The 19740-nt window shown below is 41.2% G+C and overlaps 1 protein-coding gene across 1 annotated transcript in view; it reads left to right on the top strand.

Moving 5' to 3' along the window:
- Positions 1-19740, top strand: part of LOC146796860 (extracellular calcium-sensing receptor-like) — a 61642-nt gene that overhangs the window by 8620 nt on the left and 33282 nt on the right. Inside the window, exons 3-4 of the mRNA XM_085631396.1 lie at positions 14610-15446; positions 15586-15813. Coding sequence (XP_085487522.1) covers positions 14610-15446; positions 15586-15813 — 1065 coding nt within the window. The remainder of the gene's footprint in view (positions 1-14609; positions 15447-15585; positions 15814-19740) is intronic.

The following is a 19740-nucleotide window of genomic DNA, read 5'->3' as shown; positions in this document are numbered from 1 at the left end:
TCTAACCGTGGCAAAATTACCTTGGTGCAGTCTTCTCAAGATTGAAAGAATGTCAGTCGGGACCCCCAAGTCCATTAGCACTGCCCATAATTTGTCCCTGGGCACTAGGTCGAAGGCGGATTGAAGATCCACAAAAACAGTGTAAAGGCTGCCGCCCTCGATCAGCACCGTCTTCCAATATAAGAGATTTAAACGGAAGATTTGATCAGTGGTGGAAACGCCTCTTCGGAAACCTGCTTGATAAGGGCTCATGATCTCCGAGTCATCAATCCATTCCTGAAGGCGATTTAGAATAAGTCTGCCAAAGATCTTCTGTGGTACGTCTATAAGACTAATAGGTCTATAGTTGGCTGGGAGCAGAGGCGAGCCCTTTTTGAAAATTGGCACAATCTCTGCGCCCAGCCAAGTACCTGGCATGGCCATGCCCCCCAGAATGGCATTAAAGAGAGTCATAAAGTAGGGGGACCAGATATCTGGTTCCTGCTTGAACAGGTCTCCGGGCAAACCATCTAGCCCTGGGGCCTTTCCCGATGCGAGTCCAAGGATGGCAGCACGTACCTCCTTAAGTGTAAACGGCTCGCCAGTCATGAGGGGGTGGTGGGATTGGCTAGACTTTGCCCTAGGACTTTCAGGTAATTTATAGAGGGATTGGAAATGGTCCTGCCATGCCTTAGCTGAAATATTGGGTTCTATGGCAGATACCAGTTCCTCTGAGCCTGTGTTGACGCAGCGCCAGAATTTGCGCGAGTCCGCACAGGCCAGGAAGTTGGTAAGTTTAATCCAATTATCGTGTTCCCACTCGCTTTTGGCGTTGGAGGTCAGAGACTTATATGCCGATCGGCTTGCCCTGATATCCTCACTGCCCTTCCCTTCTTTAATTAATCTAAGAAGGTCAGTTTTTGCCTTACGACAGGCACTATTATACCAGAGAGGACCGGATCTTATTCCATTGACGCTGGTAATATTTTTGGTTAGAAATTCGGATAGGATTTGGGCAAGGGCGGCATGTAGTTGACCTAGTTGGGAATGGGTATCCACGATAATATCTTTCATTACAAGGGCCTCCACCTTTTCAAGTACGGGCACTACCTTTGCATAAAGATTGGGCAGTTTGGCCGAATGGGAAGATAATGATTCCCACTTTACTCTACGCCTGTTATTTCCAAGAACCAAGCTCTCCTCGGTTGCCTCCCTTTGTTCCCCCCTAAGCGTGGAGCCGGGATGACTATAATTTAATTCAAGGGCGTTGTGATCGCTATCGTCCCTGTTGGTGACCCAGAAATCTTTAACATGCAACCAAGAGGGCAAAGGGACCAAAATATAGTCCAACCTAGACTCCCTACCCAGCCTATTAAAGGTGCATCTTGCCGGAATATCGGAGTTAAGCCTTCCGTTGCATGCCCGCAGGCCGTATTTCAGCGTTAGGGAGGTAATCTGTAGGGCCAAAGGGGACCAAGTTTTAGGAGTCGGTGCCTGCGAAGGCGGTATATGCCAGAGGAGATCCTCCTCCATAGCCAGGCCTTCCATGGTACCTAAGAGGGGCTCATAGTGGCAATTTAAATCTCCTTCTATGAGGTAGGGGGCACCCTCTGGTATATCATTCAGAAACAGAGCAAGCTCCGCGATGGTCGGTGACTCCTGAGTAATGTTAGTTGGCCTAGAATAGATATTGATCAACAGAAGACTTTGGGCATTTGGCCAATCCAACAATACAGCAAGAATATCTGCCGTGTTACTCGGAAGTACATTGGCCCTGCAACCCAGGTCAGTGGCGACCCAAATCGCAAGGCCACCAGAAGGGAGCCCTCTAACACCCAGGATGCGTGTGTTACAAATGTTGCGAATCCCGTGTGGGTGATGTCTTCTCTTGCCCACGTCTCTTGGAACAGGCAGATGTCTTTCTGCTCAATGAAGGAGCTCCAGGACGGATTGTCCAGTTTATTTACTAAACCTGCCACGTTCCAGGACAGAATCCTAAGGGGGGAGGAATTATTTGCCACGAGGGAAGGACTTGGATGTACAACCTCTACTGGTGTCATCCTACAAAGTTGGCTTGGGCCATGACTACTTCCAAGATTAATCCGTTCAGAAGGTGCAATGGATATTGAATGAGTAGTCCCTGATTCTCCCTCTGCATGAACTTTGGTGTGCAGAGAGTGCTCCTTCTCCTACAGTGATAGTGATTGGCTGCGGACTACTTTGTTTTTATTTTTGTTCGTAGCGCCAACGCCCTCCGACGCGAATGGTCAATCCACCATATCTAAACTACTAAATCGATTGTGGGTTAAAACGTAATCTGATCGGGGGAGGCCTAATGTCAGATTTTCTCTACCTACCCCATGTCCCCTACCCCTGTTCCTCCTGGATACAGAAACCCATCCTTCCTCATCTTGCTGAATAGTTGTGGGGGGATAGAAAAATGAGAGGGGGAGGGATTGGATGGAAGATCCCGTCGTGGTATGCGGGCAACTACATATAAACAACACTGTGTAGGGGTCCCTGAAATTAATGAGTACACAGTCACCCTTAATGGTTTTTTTGGTGTTCCCGAGCCACGGAAGTCTCCTCACCATGAGGACCTCACTATTAATACCCAAAGGGAGGGGTCTGTTTTTAGAGAGCCAGTGAATGACCTTGTTTTTCAAGGCCATCACTAGCTCACTGCTTGGTGAATTTAGTTTGGGAACACCCGCTAGAATTACTGTGTACGGAGCTTACTCAGGCGGAAGATTAACTGGCCTGTGTCGGCTCACTTGGCCCTGTGTCCGTGTTTGGGATAATGTTGGCGTATCACCAGGGCAAGGCAAGGGTTTGCAAGATTGAGTCAAGGGCCTAGAGGTTTGGGAAGTCGATGGACTAGGAGCATGTGGATGCGCAGACTTTTGTGTATCACAGCCTTCCCTGGGTTGGAATTGGGGTGCCGCCATGAAATTCATATTTACACTAGATGTTTTGTAAGCATCCACTAGCTGGTCAATTCCCTTTTGAAATTGTGTTAGGCGTGATTCCAAAATTGCAAGGCGGTCTATTAGGGGGGTCAACATTTCATTCATCAGAGATTTTATATCCAGAAGGGAAAAAGTAAAACCCTCCACCCGTGATATAATGTTTTGGCTAGGTGGTCTATTAGCCTGGGTTGGGGGTATATCCTGTCCCGTGCAATTCGCGCCCTGTTGATTTGCTTCTCCCCTTAAATTGAACTTTTGGATCTTTGGCCTGCGCCCCCCTACGGTTTGGACCCTTCTTTTTCTTTTGGGAATAGCTCCCTCCCGATCTCCCTGTGATAGATGTGTAGTTGTGTTGGTACTATCGATTATAGGTGCCTCAGTGGCAGTATCTACTTTACGAATGGCTTTATCCATGGAAAGCCTGGGAGGTGGAAGGGGCAATAAGCTAAGATCTGCAGGGACGGAGGTGTCACAGTCAACAATAGATAGAGGTAAGGTATTTGACTCCAAAGATGGGAGAGATCCGAGTTCGCACCTAGCGTCAGGAGTTACAGAATCTAGGAGTTGAACTGGGGAGGTGGCGTGTGGAAGAGGACCCAATGACGATCTTCTGACCCAGTCAATTTCAAGAGAAATACGCCTCTCTAAAGTTGTTATATCATCAATCAGCAATGAACCAGCCTTGGCAAAATATAAGTCCAATGTACCTGTGGGCCTTGCTGCGCCCTGCGCAGTTTTGCTCCGGGTTTCTCTGGCAGACATGGTGGATGCTCTAGTCCTCGATCTTCTCCTTCGGACCCTGAACAGCTACGAAGGTTGGCCCTGTCCCTGCCTCTCCCGTACTCGAACGGCCTCAAACGGCCCGCTCTTTGCCCGGTCTTAGCCCCGCGCGCGTCCCTCTAGCGCGTGTGGGAGGAGCAATGTTATTGAGAGAGGAGGGGGGCGGAGATAGGGGAGGAGTCGGGAAGAGGACCAGGTGCAGCTGGTCAGCGTCACCCACAGCACCCTGGTCCTCGCAGTCCCGAGTGCGCTAAACTCCCACTCCAGTCCGAGTTTCAAACAGCGCCCTGTCCCCAGTCACAGGCACAGCGCAGGAAATGTAGCAGCGTGCAATTAGCTCCAAAAGATGAATCCAGGCGACAGGCAGCGAATTCCACTCCCTCGAGCGGCTCCCGCGAAGCGGGGGCCGTTAGTCGCAATAAAGGTGTTGGGGGAGGAGTCGGGAAGACGTCAGCCAGGTGCAGCTTATTGTATTGATAAAGATGGTCCAAATCTATTGATACCATCGGAATGCGTCGACGCAACTATGTACACAATTTGATTTGGTTCGTTAGATACTAAATGAGGAATAAGTTTCAAGCTCCGATCAATAATAATTTCCTTTAGACGAATGTGTTCTCTATAAAGACTAAATTCAATGTCTAACTCTTTTTTCTCTCAAGAACTGCTTTTAACTTAATTTTTTTTTTAATGTTTTGTATCTTCTATTGAGTATTTCAATATATTTATGTATTTTTTTCGTTTATATTTGTGCTTCTTAAATAAACTCTAGTAATCGATTTTATTTATGTTTGGTTTTTTTCTGTATGTGTAACAAGTGAATGGTGTTAATAAATATTTCTGTATTCATTTATATTGGTGATGTGTTGTTCAGTTCATTGTTTGGGCAAAACACAGTTATAATTTATAATTTTCCTTTTTTTCTTCTTTATCATTGTTGATCATTTGGTGTGTATAGTTTTAGGCTACCCAAGGGAATTCTTTTCTTTGACTTATTATAAGTACCCTATTTCCCTTGGATTGGATAAGGGGTCTCTCTCTACTTTTTCCATAACATACTTTACAACCACTGTATATATTACTGCATGATTTACAGCCTGACAAAATACACCCCACTTCGACATAAAAGCTCTGATGGTCCCAAGCAGGTGATGCAAGTGAGCCCACACCTCTCTCTTCCATCTATCCATTCATCTTTTCAATCTTCCATCCACCCATTGATACCCACTATTTCACCCTTACATTTTGTCCTCCATTGATGTTTTTCACATACTTTATCCTGTAAACCCACTTAACGATCCCCTCAAATATCCATCCAGCCACTATGACGTTCTTTCACCTGTCAATCCACCTACTCATTCCACCATCCATCAATTCATCTTTTTACTCTGCCATCCTAGCTCCTGTTCACTCATGCCTTCATTCAGTCATCCATCTATCCAATCTTTTATCCATCCACTCATGCATCTATCCTTCTTTCCTTCTATTCAATGTTTATTACTTCCTTCCATTTCCTATTTACACATCTTTTGTTTTTTCTTGCGCCCACTTGCTCTTCTCTATTCCTTTATAGTTTTATGAGCTTTTGTCTGCTAAGGTGTAGACACAATAGGCTCTTTAAGAACCCCACCCCGTTCTAGCGGCTCACAACACCCTGATCACAATTATTGTATTGTATTGTAGGATATTGTAATTACATTTGTGTAAAACTGACTACTTCCCACTATGAGACGTTAATGCCCATTATGCTCATAAGGACGCTGGTCCCAAACCTAAGCTCAGTGGTGTGGTTATGGTTGGTTATTGAGGAGACATCAGATTGTGGTCAGTCTAACCCATTTGGTAAATTGATGGGATTAAGTATGGATTTATTACACATTGATGGCCAAGCTAATCTAAATCAATCGCGGAAACATAGTATAAAAATACAGAATTACCAAAGGGTGTCCAAGGCAATGAATAAAACCAATCCTCAGTAACAGAAATCAAATGAGGAATTCCGTGGCTGCAAGACACACATTCAGAAATAGAGGGCTACATGCATTAAAATTGTAAATTGCGAATACCTATTTGCATATTCCTGAGAATCACAAGTAGGTAATCACAATTTAAAATGTATGAAACTCAAAGAGTTTCAGATAACGATTCCTAGGAGTTCGCAAATCGATCTCCCTCATTAATTTTAATGAGGTAGATCACAATTTGGGACCCCCCAGGAATCACAAAGATCAAGGGGATGGTGGCCTGCTGTGGTCAGCAGACTACCATGTCCGTGATTGCTTTTAAATAAAGCAATCTTTTTTTTTGTAAAGCAGCCCGTTTTCCTTAAAGGAAAACAAGATGCTTTACAAAAAGTAAAATGAGAAATTTTCTTTTAATTTTATTAAGAGTATGCATTGGTCCTTGGGACTACTGCCTGCTCTTACGAAAATGCTGTAACAAACATTCAAAAAACCCATTTGGGAATGGTTTACCACCTTCTTAAAGTAGGTGGTAAAATGTAAATGTTCTGCGACCGCATTTCGGTCACAAAACATTCCTACATACCGATGTGATTCGGTATTAGGAAGGTGCACCCTAAAAACACCCTTCCAAATAGCGAATCGCAAACCCATTTTGCAAATCTGCCTGTTTGCAAAGGCAAAAATGCTCGATGCAAATCCCCCATAGTCTTATGCATTGATTACAAGTTTAGATCCTCCTGCCCATACATGAGGTTATCTAAATTGACCTGCTACACTCTACTCTAGCTGGAAATCAGGGAAACCCTATTAAATAAGGAAAGGAGAGAAAGGTTTCAGCATAGTAGAACGTTTGTAGAAGTTCTCAATTAAAGTATATGTTATAGCATTAAGCCATACAACCACAAAGAGGTCTGTACTTCTTTGAGTCTATATGGGAATCTGAACAAAGTCAAAGTGAAATGCCAAATAATACCCAACAAAAGAACCCTTGAGAATTTCAGGTCACTTGACTTATTAAATCTCATCTTCTAATGACTGTTTTGGCAACTACACTAGAGATTTATTTTCCTTTGGTCTACGCATCAAAACATTCTTGAATTATTCCTGGTGTCATACTCCGCTTGGACAATAGTCCTTCTTTGCTTTGTTAAGTCTCCTTATCTTTGCCAAGAGATACTCCTCTCAATACTTGCTATCTCTTTCACAAAATGTGCCTTTCTTTGATCATTTAACTGCACCTGTAGACGAGAGAAAAACATTGCAGTCACAGTAAAAATTAAACATTGTAAAATCCATAAGCTTAAGGCTTTTAGTCAACTTTAGTGCGGCAAGTATTTCAGTACACATTTAAATGCATTATTACAGATATAGTACACTTACAATATAGATGTAAAGCACTATTCAAATGTATACGTTTCTACTTATAACATATATGGAGGGAATGATTTAAATGAAAATGCAGATATATAAGAATTGACAATTTTCATCAAACCACAGAGATGTAGACATGTGAGAACTGCAACTCATTGCTACTGCTAGGAAAGCATTAATATATTCTCATATAAATATTTGGATTACACTGTAGATGCACTTTATGTAACTGTTTGAGTGCACTACATCCTGCTAAGATGTTAATATCACGCTGGTACATAAGGCAAAGGTAAACATATATGGTCTATTTGAACACAAACCAATGGAGCCAATATTGCGCTGCTCCATTTTGATCATTAGCCTTGCGCTCTGAAGGATACCAACCTATGCATTTACTTCAGTGTATTTTTGATGGATTAAATTACAAGGAGTAAATTGTGATCATTTGGGGTCTGAGAGTTTATGCAGATGATTGGTTGGATTAGTGGTTGAGCTAGATGTGATTTGGTATTCTATGTTGCAGTGTATGACTTTCAAAGAAGGACATCTTTGAGATGAGATGTGGACAATTGCAGGGATACAAAAATGTAGATTAAGGCAAGCATGCTCATGATTTAGAGGGTGTTTGGACAAATATCAAGCCAAAAGAAATCAAGATGCATAAATATTGAGTTTTTAATATTGTGATGCACAAATATTGCGATGCAGGAATATCGTTGACAAGAATATCAATTTTTTTTGGTAAGCAATATCAACATCAAAAATACCTATGTTGTCAATATTGTTTACAAAAATATCTATGTTGTTAATAATATTTACAAAAATATTTTTTATGTTTTTTAACAGTTTTTACATTTTTTGTTTTTTTAAATTATATTTATGTTTTTATTGTAATTTTTTGTGTAGTGCAGTAGGGGTTTGTGGGGTACAGAGTGGGAAGTAAATTAATTATAATTAATTCATAATTACTTGTTGATTATTATTAATTACTTAATTGATAATTAATTATGTAAATTGTGTAATTAATGTAATTTTTTAAACTATATTTTGTGTGGGTTCTGAGGTTTGTAGATGGTGGGAAGGTAATTAGTTATACCAATTAATATCATTAATAATTGTTTAATTGATCAATAATTATGTAAATTGTGTAATTAACATATTTTTTAAGTTATATATTAGGTGTGGGTTGTTGAGTTTGTAGGGATAAATGGTGTAAAGTTAATTAAATATAATTGATGTATTATTATTTAATTATTTAATTGATAATAAATTGTTTAGAATGTGTAATTGTTATAAACTTTAAGATATCATTTAGGTGTGTGTGTTGTTTAGTTTGGAGGATGGGAAGTTATTTAAGTAATTATACATTTCAAAATATTTTATAAATTATTAAAAACTGTGTTAATTATTACATTATGGGCCTCATTATGATGTCGGATGTAAAGCCATACGACAGCTCATTGGAGGCCTTCCGCCTGACATTAGAGGTTTCTGTCCAACCGCTGTAGTACGATACCGGCAGTCAGAGGGTCGCCCATGGGGGAATACTGCTCTGCTTCTGATGGGTTCTCGGAGCCCGTCTGGGTAGTGGTCAAAAATGTAATCCACAAATGGCAGTGGAGCTAGCCTCAACTCTGGCGTTGGGAATACACTTTCACTTTCCGCCTGAAATTTCATGGTGGTCTGCCCGCTGTGAAAAGGCAGGGAGAAAGTGACTTTGGGGGTTTCTACCCCTCCACTATGGAGCCTGGGGTGCACATGTGGTGCCTCCCTAAGCATCCATGCACCAATGCAAGCCGCAATGTAAAAAATACGTGATCCGACTGCCAATATGGTGGTCGGATCGTAATCTGGGAAGCAGCACCTCTGACTCCTTGTGCCCCAATTCTGCAGGTGTGTTCCCACTTCCTCTACCATGCCGGTCTGACCAGCATTGTAATTGGCCCCTATGTGTTAATTGTGTAATGCTTTTTCATATCAATTACATTTTTTTTCTTGGTTGTTATGATTGTGAGGATACAGACCCTGAATAGTTTGACGGTCGGACTTAGGTCCCACCGCTTTCCCTTCGGAAACGGGACTACCCAACAAGCTGTTGGTGGTCCCACACCCTGAATTACGATGCGACCACCCAGTGTGGTCTTTTGATTAAATTAATATTATTATTTGTGTTACATTTTCCTAATTAAAAAAACATTGTAAAAAATACGTTTTTTGTTTCATTTTTTTGAAAGTTAGAAATAGCATTTTCTAAATGTAAATGTTTCTATTTTTTGTTATTTAATAGATTTGTGAAAGTATGTTATTTGTTTGACGTCAACTACTCTCACAGATTTGAGTGTGAATAGTAAATTTAACCCTCCACAATCCAATGCTTTCCCTACTGTTACACCGACTAAAGTGAAAATATTAATTTTTTCCACTCATGAGTTCAAGTCTTTCCCTACTGTTTAACCAACTGGTGTGGGAATAGATTGGAGTGGGAAAGGCAAATGTTACCCCTCCCCAAAAGAGCGCTTTCCCTACTGTTGCACCAACAGGAGTGGAAATAGTAAATCCAACCTTTTCCCTACTGCTGCACAGACTGGAGTGGGAATAGCAAATGTTACCCCTCCTGAGTTCAACGCTTTCCCTACTGTTGCACAAACTGGAGTGGAAACAGTAATTTTTATTTTTTCTGAGTCTAATGCTTTCCCTACTTTTGTACAGAATGGAGTGGGTATAGTAATTTTTACCCCTCCGCAACCCAACACCTTCTCTACTGTTGCACAGACCAGAGTGGGAATAGTAAATGTTACCCCTCCATAGTCCAACGCTTTCCTTTCTGTTGCACTGACTGGAGGGGAAATTGTAATTTCTACTCGTCCAAGTCCACTGCTTTCCGTACTGTTGCACAGACTGGAGTAGAAATAGTCAATTTTACCCCTCCTGAGTCCAATGCTTTCCGTACTGTTTTTCCGACTGGACTGGGAATAGTAGTTTTACCACTCCTGAGTGCAACATTTTCCCTACTGTTGCACAGACTGGAGTGGGATTTCTATTTGTGTTGTTTTCCTACATATTATCTGTTTTGGTATGGATATGTGCTTTATACATTTCTCCTAAGCTAAGCATGTTTGCCCTGTACTGCAGCTACAAAGGGTTGAGCTCAGGTTTAAATTGATAGAATACAGCTGGACCCAGTAGGAATAGTGCCAATATTATTAACAATCCACTTTCTCACATTATGTATGCATGTATAAATGTATCTATATATGTATCTCATAGCTTTGCAGAATGAACATATCCAAAAGAGTAGAGCAGTAAAGATTTAAAGCTAGATATACAATCAATCGTCAATGTAGGGCTAATGCTGGATTCTGAGAGGAAAAGTAGACTATTTACAGGAGGCCCGATTCACGAACATCCTCAGCAGTTCTGCGGAAGTCTCCGCAGTTGTGGCAAAATCTTTGCAAGGAGAAATCTCATTGCGGAGATTCCACCACCAGTGCCGAGATGGTGCCACGACAGCAGAGACTCTCTGTGCATCAGGCCCTGAGTGCTGGTGTAGTATTCTGTAAAGCAGTGTGAAGAGAGGCACGAGTGGTCCTGTTAGATACTGGAATGTTATTGTAGATCCACGATGTGTAGTTGAAGAAGGTCTGCTGCCTAGCATTTTCTTTCATGCACTGCTTCCTTTTGTGGCTGATGGTACTCTGTGGTAGGTAGGATTCCCTTAAAAGTCTCCTTTGTGGAGTTGAAAGCTGTGGACGAATACCTTGTCATCTTCTAAAGGTGAGAGTATGTGGGATTGAACAGCTGATCTGAATTCACTTTCTGGGAGGAATGCTTTCACTTTCTTTAGGAGAGAGAGCTTGTATCAGTTCACCTTAGTTTTCTTGGTTATTTGTTCTTTGAGAGTGAAGCCAGTGTTAGGGATGAATCTGTCTAGCTTGACATTGGTCAAAACCTGGGTTTTACATTCATCCAGGTTTATGCCATCGAGCATGACTTAGACTAGTTTTTGTTGGCAAATAGTAGGAACTTAGTTTTGGTGGGGTTAGGTTTTGGGAATATGTAGGACATTCGAGTCTGGATTAGGTGCAGGTAGTGACGACAAGAGAAATTGGGACTCCCGTTTAGAAATGTGTATCTTTACCGTATTGATATATTTTGATGATGTTATCAGTGAGTCGAGCTTCAGATTAGAGTGTGAATATTACAAGAGTACAAATGGATCTGTGGGGAACTCTGAAGGTGATGTGGAGCTTCTGGGATCCTGAGGAGCCCCAATGAATAAACTGGTGTCAGATGAAGATGGAAGAGATGAACCAATGGAAGACATCACCAGAGAAGAGGGTATAGATTAGGGTGGGATAGTCAATAATGTTTAAGTCAGACACCAGATCCAGCAGTACCAGGAGACATAGGACATTTGTATCTGTGGTCATCTGGAATGTTAGCAATTGGATTTCAGGTTGGCAGGGGTATGCACCATCCCCAGGCAGGAACCACAGTCCTAATGAGGGTAGGCCAGAAACAAACTTTAAATTAACCTGTGCTCACACTCAGGTAGCTTGGCACAGAGCAGGCATGCTTTACTTAAGAGGCAATGTGTAAAGTATGTGCACAACACATCAAACAGTAGACTCTGAAAACATCACAATAAGACTCCACACCAGTTTTAAAAAATACAGAATAATTTTATAAATAAAACATGACCAAAATTACAAAAATCCAATAAGTAGATCTTGACATATGCAATTTTATAAATTTATGAAAAATAGTGCATACAAGTGAAAAGTACCAACTGTGGTTATCTGGTCATGCCGGACAGAGACATAGGGCCATATGTATCATTCAAAATTGTGATCACAAATGCCGAAATTTGCAGAATTTCCGAGTTTGCGATCGCAATTTAGCTAAGTGGGATGTATTAAGGTAAAACTGCCTCGCAAAATAAGGAATGGCAAAATTTGCGATTCCTTATTTTGCGATTGCATTTTAATGCAATATAAGAGGCACAGAAAAAGTGCAATTTGGGCTTAAGGAATTGCAAATTACCACCTACTTCAAGTTTGTGGTAATTTGCGTTTTCTCAGAAAAATGCACTTTTTTGCACTTTTCAAAGTGCCATGGGATGCACATACATGCCCTCACTCATGCACATATCAGGGATGCAACAGGGTGTCCTTTTGACACCCTGGCACCCTTGAAATTGCATTCTCAATTGGCGATTCTCTTACTGAGAATCGCAAATTGAGAATGTCTTCCCATTCATTCCTATGGGCCTCCAGGGGAAGGTATACCTTAATTGCGAATCGCAGTTTGCAATTAGCAATTAAGGAATACGTTGAATTCGCAAAATTATTTGCAAATCCTGCATACATATCGTTTTGCGATTCTCAAATAGCGATTCGCAAAAAGTTGCTATTTGAGAATCGCAAAACCAAACTTTCATACATATGGCCCATAGTCAGGAGTTAAGGCCAACCGTGATGGAGTGGGGGCCGGTATACATGAACCCACTTTGGCCCGCTGAACACAGTACCTTAAATCCTGGTATGTGGTCTGTGCAGAATTACTTTGTGAGGCTTCACGGTGGTTCCGATGAGGAAAAAAGAGGCAGAGCACCATAGGCCCGCTTCCAAGGGTCCAGGACTGGGGTGGTACCACTTAGAAGGGCAGACTCAGAGATGGCAGAGTCCACGTGCTGGCGCAGGTTGGTTGAAAGTCTTTTGTGTCCCTCAGCTCTTGAGGTGTATGTGAGGCAGAGCTTAGCTCCACCGCCATCAAGGCAGTAATGGCCTATTAAGGCCTATAAAGACACACCTAAGCTCCCATTATGTGTGGCTGTCTTGAGGGAATGCACAAAGCACATCTGTCACCCACCCTAGATGTGTATTCAGAAAAAGTCAAAAGGCACCAAATGGCTAATGTAAGAAAAGGCCAACTTTCTAAAAGTGGTATTTTCAGAATTGCAATTGGAAATTCGACTTCATCATAAATTGTGATTTGATATTGTGAGTCCAGAGACACCAAACCTGAAAAATCTATACTTTCCCAATGGAGAGCTACACTTAAAAGATGTAGTAAGGTAATACCAATGTTAACCTATTGGAGAGTAAATTTGCACACACAGGCCCTGCAGTTGCAGGCCTGAGACATGTGTAAAGGGATTCTGAAATGAGTGGCACAATCATTGCTGCGGGCTAATTGTAGCAATTCATTTTTATGCCCTGGACACATGTAGTGTACTTTACTATGGACTTATATGTAAATTAAATATGTCAATTGTGTATAAGCCAATTTACCATGGTTAGTGGCCAGAGCACATGCACTTTAGCACTGATTAGCAGTTGTAATGCGCACAGCATCCAAAAGCCAGCAAAGAAGGAGGGCAGAAGGCAAACAGTCAGGGGAAATCATGTCAAGGAGGCCAGGCCATGGGACCTGTGCACATTTTGTAAGGTAGCTTCTTTCTATGATGTAGCATGATCTGAAGCTGGATTGGTAGTAATTCAGGAGATGATAGGCATTGTGTGAGCTTAAAGTTTTGCATAGGGTCATTTTTTAACAATCTTGCCAATGTAGGATTGTAAGAAATGGACTGGTTGTTGGTGATATTATCAGTTTACTGTGGTTTTCTTGAGAAGAGCGATGATGTAGTCTATCTTGAATGCTTCTGAGATTATACCTAAGTCAGAGTGCCATTGACATTACTGAGAAGTGGCAAGAGACTGTCACCCTTGAGAACTTTGATGAAAGAAATGGTTGAGAACATAGGAGGTTGCTTTAAAGGAGTTGAGATTGTTGGCAAGGTCAGAAAGAGACAGACCTTAATAACTGTGACCATTGTAGGATACATTGCCAATTGGTGGGCATAAAAGGAGCTCTAGTGTACTAAATGTGCTGTCATATGTTTCAATGAAGAAGCCAAGCTTTATGACATTGCACTTGTCTGTGAAGTGTGGAACTGGAAAATCAATGCTTACAGTTTTGAAAAGCATTTCTCTGTTTCTGTTGACATCTTGATTGATAGGGTTGGTAGGTACTTGGCTCTAACTAAGTTGTCTGTCTCTATTAAGTGCAAGGACGTTTGTCAATTGAAGCCTTTGAAAGCTCTGGTTTTCTTATATTTTTCCCTTTTTGTGGATGGAGCATTTGTTGTATGCAAGGTCTGAGCGTTTTGGCTTACACTTGCTTACACTTGCTTATAATAAATGGAGCATGGGCGTTCAAGTGGACACCCATAAATTAGTTGATGTCGTAAAGAAGTGAGTTTATGTCAGATGCTGGGGTGCAGGTGCCAGGCAAGGGATGAGTTGGTGCCATATTTTCTTTCCTTCTTTCCTTCATTCCTTTGTTCATTCCTTACTTAATTCCTCCCTTATTTCTTTTGTTCCTTCCGCTCCTGCAATTTACTTCTAAATTTGCAAATGTTGTCATAATTTTTATTTTATTGTTCTGTGATTAGTAGCTTGTCATAATGGGTGCTGTACAGAAGTAAAGCAGATTATATGTTAAAGTGCTATATATGATATGGCAAAAGTGTTTCCTTTTACAGATCAGCTATGGTGCTGGACTCCCTATACTAAGCGACAAAGTCCAGTTCCCATCTTTCTTACGAACAGTGGCAAGCACCTCCTTCCAGGTGGATGCTTTGTTGAAGTTGCTGCTCCACTATGGCTGGACCTGGATCGGAATACTGGCCTCCAATAATGACCTTGGTCTACAGGGTAGCCGGCTGCTTGCAGAAGAGGCAGCAAAGAATGAGATTTGCATTGAATTCTTTGAAACTCTGCCCACACAATCTAGCATGGCCTCCTTAATCCATGTCACTGACATTATCTATACATCCTCTGTTAATGTGATTGTCTGTTATGTGTTTCCATTGGATATCATTCCAGTCTTAAATGTGATATCTCTGAGAGGAATTTTTGGAAAACTTTTTATCGGTCTTACAAGCTGGTTTCCATCACCAGTGTTTTCCGCGAGGGGACTGTGGGAAACATTGAATGGCACAGTGGGGCTGACAGTGCACAGAGGAGAAATCCCTGGGTTTAAAGATTTCCTCTACAGCATCCACCCAATCAAGGACTCTGAAAATATCTTTATGAAGCAATTCTGGGAGCAGGTTTTCAGTTGCAAATGGATGGACACATTTAATGAAACAAAAGTTGGAAACATGATAGATGGAAATCGACTCTGCAATGGGACAGAAAAACTAGAATCTCTCGATGCTTCAGTGTTTGAGGTGAATGAGCTTATGCTTCCCTATAATGCATACAAGGGCATCTACGCTATGGCCCAAGGACTGCATGATCTGCTTCATTGCAAAGATCAAGAAGGTCCCTTCACCAACAGGACATGTGCAGATCCTAACAGTTTTCAGCCATGGCAGGTAAGAATGTCCATATAGTAAAACCCTATAGCAAATCACATCAGTAAAAGTGTCTTTATAGAATCAAAGTAGACTAGGATATGCTTTTTAAAATTCTTCTGTATCTCAATGCATATATAATTTTCTGCTTTGTGTGCAGATATTGCACTATGTGAAGAATGTTCGCATGGGGATTCCGGCTGGCAAGGAATTATTTTTTGATTCTTTTGGAGACTCACCACCATTGTTTGATTTGTTATATTGGCACATGACATCCAGGGACACCAGCAGCTTTCTGAAAGTAGGAACTTACAATGGCAGAGCTCCTTCTGGCTTAAAGCTTGTCGTTAACAACAGCGCCATCTTATGGGGTGGCAAACACACTCAGGTGAGAAAGCATTTTGGTTTTTATCACAGCAAAATCAGCATTAGTGATCCACCTGTAGGGAAGAAGCCGTACATGAAAGCATCTCATCTGCAACAGCAAAACGTTGCTGTTTTGTGATGAAAAACAAATGACTTTTTGCTTGATCTTTTGTGCTGTCCTGGATTTCTTTTGTAGAACACTTATATTTCATCTTATTAAGAAGGCTAAAGCGCCTAATTTATTAAATACAGAGATCTGTGATAAGCCTGCAGATCATACATTCGAATTTGAATGCCTCTTCTCAGTCCTCCATGCAAACCAGGTGAATATAAATGACTGTGGGTAAGTGGAGGGAAACTACCACCCTTTTATCTTCTGGGGGTGATTCTGTTTGCTTATTGTACTGTAGAGTTGGATTAGTGATCATTACAGCATGAACAGTCTTTTCATTTTTAGAAAGAGTTGAGTTCAAGTCAATCAATGGTGAAATGTGTGTCTTCTTGTGTTCATCCTTCTGCTGTTCAACCTGAAACCTCATTCTCAACTTCCATGCCCCTGCACCATTTCCACCCACTATAACTTGCTAAATACGTTTCATCCTCACCATATATTTACAGTCAAACCTATATGGACACTGTTGTCCTAGCAAAATTACATTATGCAACAGATAAGTTCTTGACCACTACACACCTGTAATGCTATCGGCAAAGTCACCATCTATGCCTCCCACGTACTATTCAACATACTACGCTATTCTTGACCTAAAAAATTTCAGTGATACAGATATGATGCAACTTCTCCTGATCCATCTGGTAGTGCTGATCTCATTCCAGGAGATTTTCCCTACAAAGCATGTCCACCTCTGATCAGGGAATTCAAAAAGGAGGTCTGCACCATCATCACAGAGATACGATTCCAAATGTGAGAGGCTGGACGGCAGGCCATGTCTATGCACTGTGACATCAAACAGAGGCATAGGCTTGCAGCTCTATCAAGTGCAAAGTTTACAAGGTCCTGGGCTCAGAGAACCGAGGTGGAATTAGGTGCAAAAGACCTATCTTTCACTCACCTTCTGCAGGGCCTCATGTTACTTTACTAACTCATTGTTTAGGGGGGAGTGAACCTGAGCACCTGGGTAGATGGCTATATGAGACCCTTTGAACAAATAAAGGGTGGATGAAAGCATTCAGATCTGGCCATATTTTCACCCTACTCATGCATTATTGGTGGCTACAGGAGAAATATCAAAAGAACTGCCAGCCAGTACTCACTGAGGCACTTGCAAGGAAGTCTAAGAGCTCCCCCCACTAGAAGACATCTTCCAACAGTGTCAGCTTCTTTTTCGATTGAGGCAGTTGACTGTGATGTTACAGAACCACTGTGGCGGGTTTGTACCAGGGCAAAGAGTGCCTTGGTCATCAGAGAACAGATTAAATAGGAAGGTGGATAATGCAGAAACAAAAAATACATCAGAGGAGACCAGACGATATGCCATTGAGCCAAGAGATAAAGTTGTCCTGTCTATGGTCAAATCCCTGGAAAAGAGGTTTAGCATGAATGGATAATTGACTATGGAAGACAAAAAAAATGCCCAACCTTCAAGCCTGTGCCATTACTTTGCAGGAAAATAGGTTTGAGAAGCTTGAAAATTTTACAATGTCTTGTAACCTCAGGCTGATTGGATAGCTGAGGTCTGAGACAGATGGTGTGCTACTTAAAGGAGATGGCCTCTTGGAAGACCGCCCCACGTTGAAGGTAAGGAAGGCTACAAAGGTGTCAACAAGAGGCAAATGTGCAGCCCAGGAGGCTCCCATGACAGAACTTGTGACAGTTCAAGACAAGATTTAATGAGAAGCTATACAGGATTGGGTGACCACAAAGAAATTTGCTGCTTGTATTGGGAAGGACTGGTTGGAACAGATCAACCCTCTCACTTTCATGCTTCCTATGTCAGACAGATAATCATTGTTTGAGTAGCAATTGAAAACAAAGTTGTTGCAAGAGAAAGGAACAAGGACAGGAGCAAGAGCCAGAAAAAGACAGTGATTGCATGAGCAGAAGTGAGTATCTGATACATCAACTTATATTTAGAAGGCACCGGCAAAAAGATGAAAGCAAAGGACAGAGAAAGAAAGATGTGGACTACAAAAGAGAAAGAGAGAACAATTACCATTCAAGAGACTTAAATTCACAGAAAAGACAAAAAGAATAAGAGGGTTGATTAAAGTTTGGGAAAAGCAGAAACTTTGTGGAAAAAAACTAACCACCAAACTCATGTTTCCCTCTTCACATTTAGAGATTGAGAACCACACAGTGTCTGATAGATGAGTTCAGTTGGCTCCGTTGTGGGAAACCTTTGACGTGATAACTAGCCAATCACAGGCCCGTCAGGTCACAGTGATGATGATCTAACCCTGTTTATGGCAGAGCAAACCTCATTAGATATAACTATAAGATGCCCCTAAGCAAGACATGGCAGTCCTGGTGTCATTCATAAACAAACTCATGCTTAGAAAGCTTGTTTTTGAGAAAAAATACTTTGCCCACTCAACACACTTCGGCTTAATTGCCTCACCAGTGGATGCAATGGAGGCTTCTGAGATTCCTGACAGAAAGCAAGGACGCATTTTGTGCTACAAAATGGTGCAAAATCACATTTGGTTTATCCCCAAATTACGCTGGTGTCAAGGTGCCTTCGGCCACAAGTCTTAATACATTTTAGTACCCCTTTATTTATGTGAGTCATATGGTCAGGTGGCAAATGCTCATGTATTTTCCGAACCAATGAATTTAAAATGGTAAATTACAAATATATATGACAATTTATCCTCTGATGGCAAGTTGGTACTTACATCCTAATCTTTTTGTAACATCCTCTGAGATATTTCCCAAATGGTTGTATGGACCTTTGTTAATTGACACAAAGTGCTATAAGAAGCAAACATTAGAAATACATTTCACTCTTGTGAAGCCAATATGGATCCACAACAAGGACCAGAAAACAAATGTTACGATTAAATGGATTTATTTTAGAATATTTATCAATCCAGTATATTGACAACATTGGGCTAAATTCACAAAATACAATAATATAGTTTGCAGACTAAAATATCTCAATTTGTTGCAGCATAATAATATGACATACAAGATAGCATTAGGCACAACAAGAATACAGCAAATGATTGCAAACAGGTCTTCCACAAAGGAACTTCTCCTTTCTATTTTAAACACAGATAGAGAACAGATTTCCTAAATGGAATTCTTATCAAGGAAGCATAGAAGGTGTCAGTATTGAATTGAACTTCAGTAGAAGTTTGATAGAATAGGAAGAGTGTTCCGCATAAAGCTTTACACATCAGGGATAGCCCAACAAGCGCATGCTCAGTTCTCTCTCAGAGTTGGAAGAAGTCTGCTTAACTTATTTTGAAAAAAACAATTAAAATAACAGTAGCTACAAAAACATCTTTATCTCTCCTAATGTCACCAAGAAACATCCAAATTGTTGACTGTTGAGAATATCAGCACACTCCCTTAAATCTTCTATCTTATTGAAACTGGGACCGAAGGATTCAATCCTAAACATCCCTCCATCCTGGTATGCGATAAACAGCTTTCTCCCTACAAGGCTTGCTATCAGTTGTCAGCCAACAGTACATTTTTCTCTAGCTAACAAGAAGCATGATAGCTTACCCGGAAAAGGAAGGTAACAGTCTACTTGCAAGGTTAAACACATCAATTGAGGCCTGTAATTAGTCTAAATTCATTTAAAAGAAAATAAACTTTGGTTACATGAGTATACAGTTTTTTATGAATACATCTTTTAATGGCATTTGAAGAACATATATGCAGTCGGCATAAGTAAAGCATTTAGTTACAGCATCTGAGAGTCCCAGTAATGGGGCTAAATGTGGTTTAGCAGAAAAATACAGACATAATGAGTAATCTCCA

The sequence above is a fragment of the Triturus cristatus genome, chromosome 10 (genome assembly GCF_964204655.1).
Source record: "Triturus cristatus chromosome 10, aTriCri1.1, whole genome shotgun sequence".
Taxonomy (NCBI): domain Eukaryota; kingdom Metazoa; phylum Chordata; class Amphibia; order Caudata; family Salamandridae; genus Triturus; species Triturus cristatus.
This window is presented reverse-complemented; position numbering and strand designations above follow the sequence as displayed.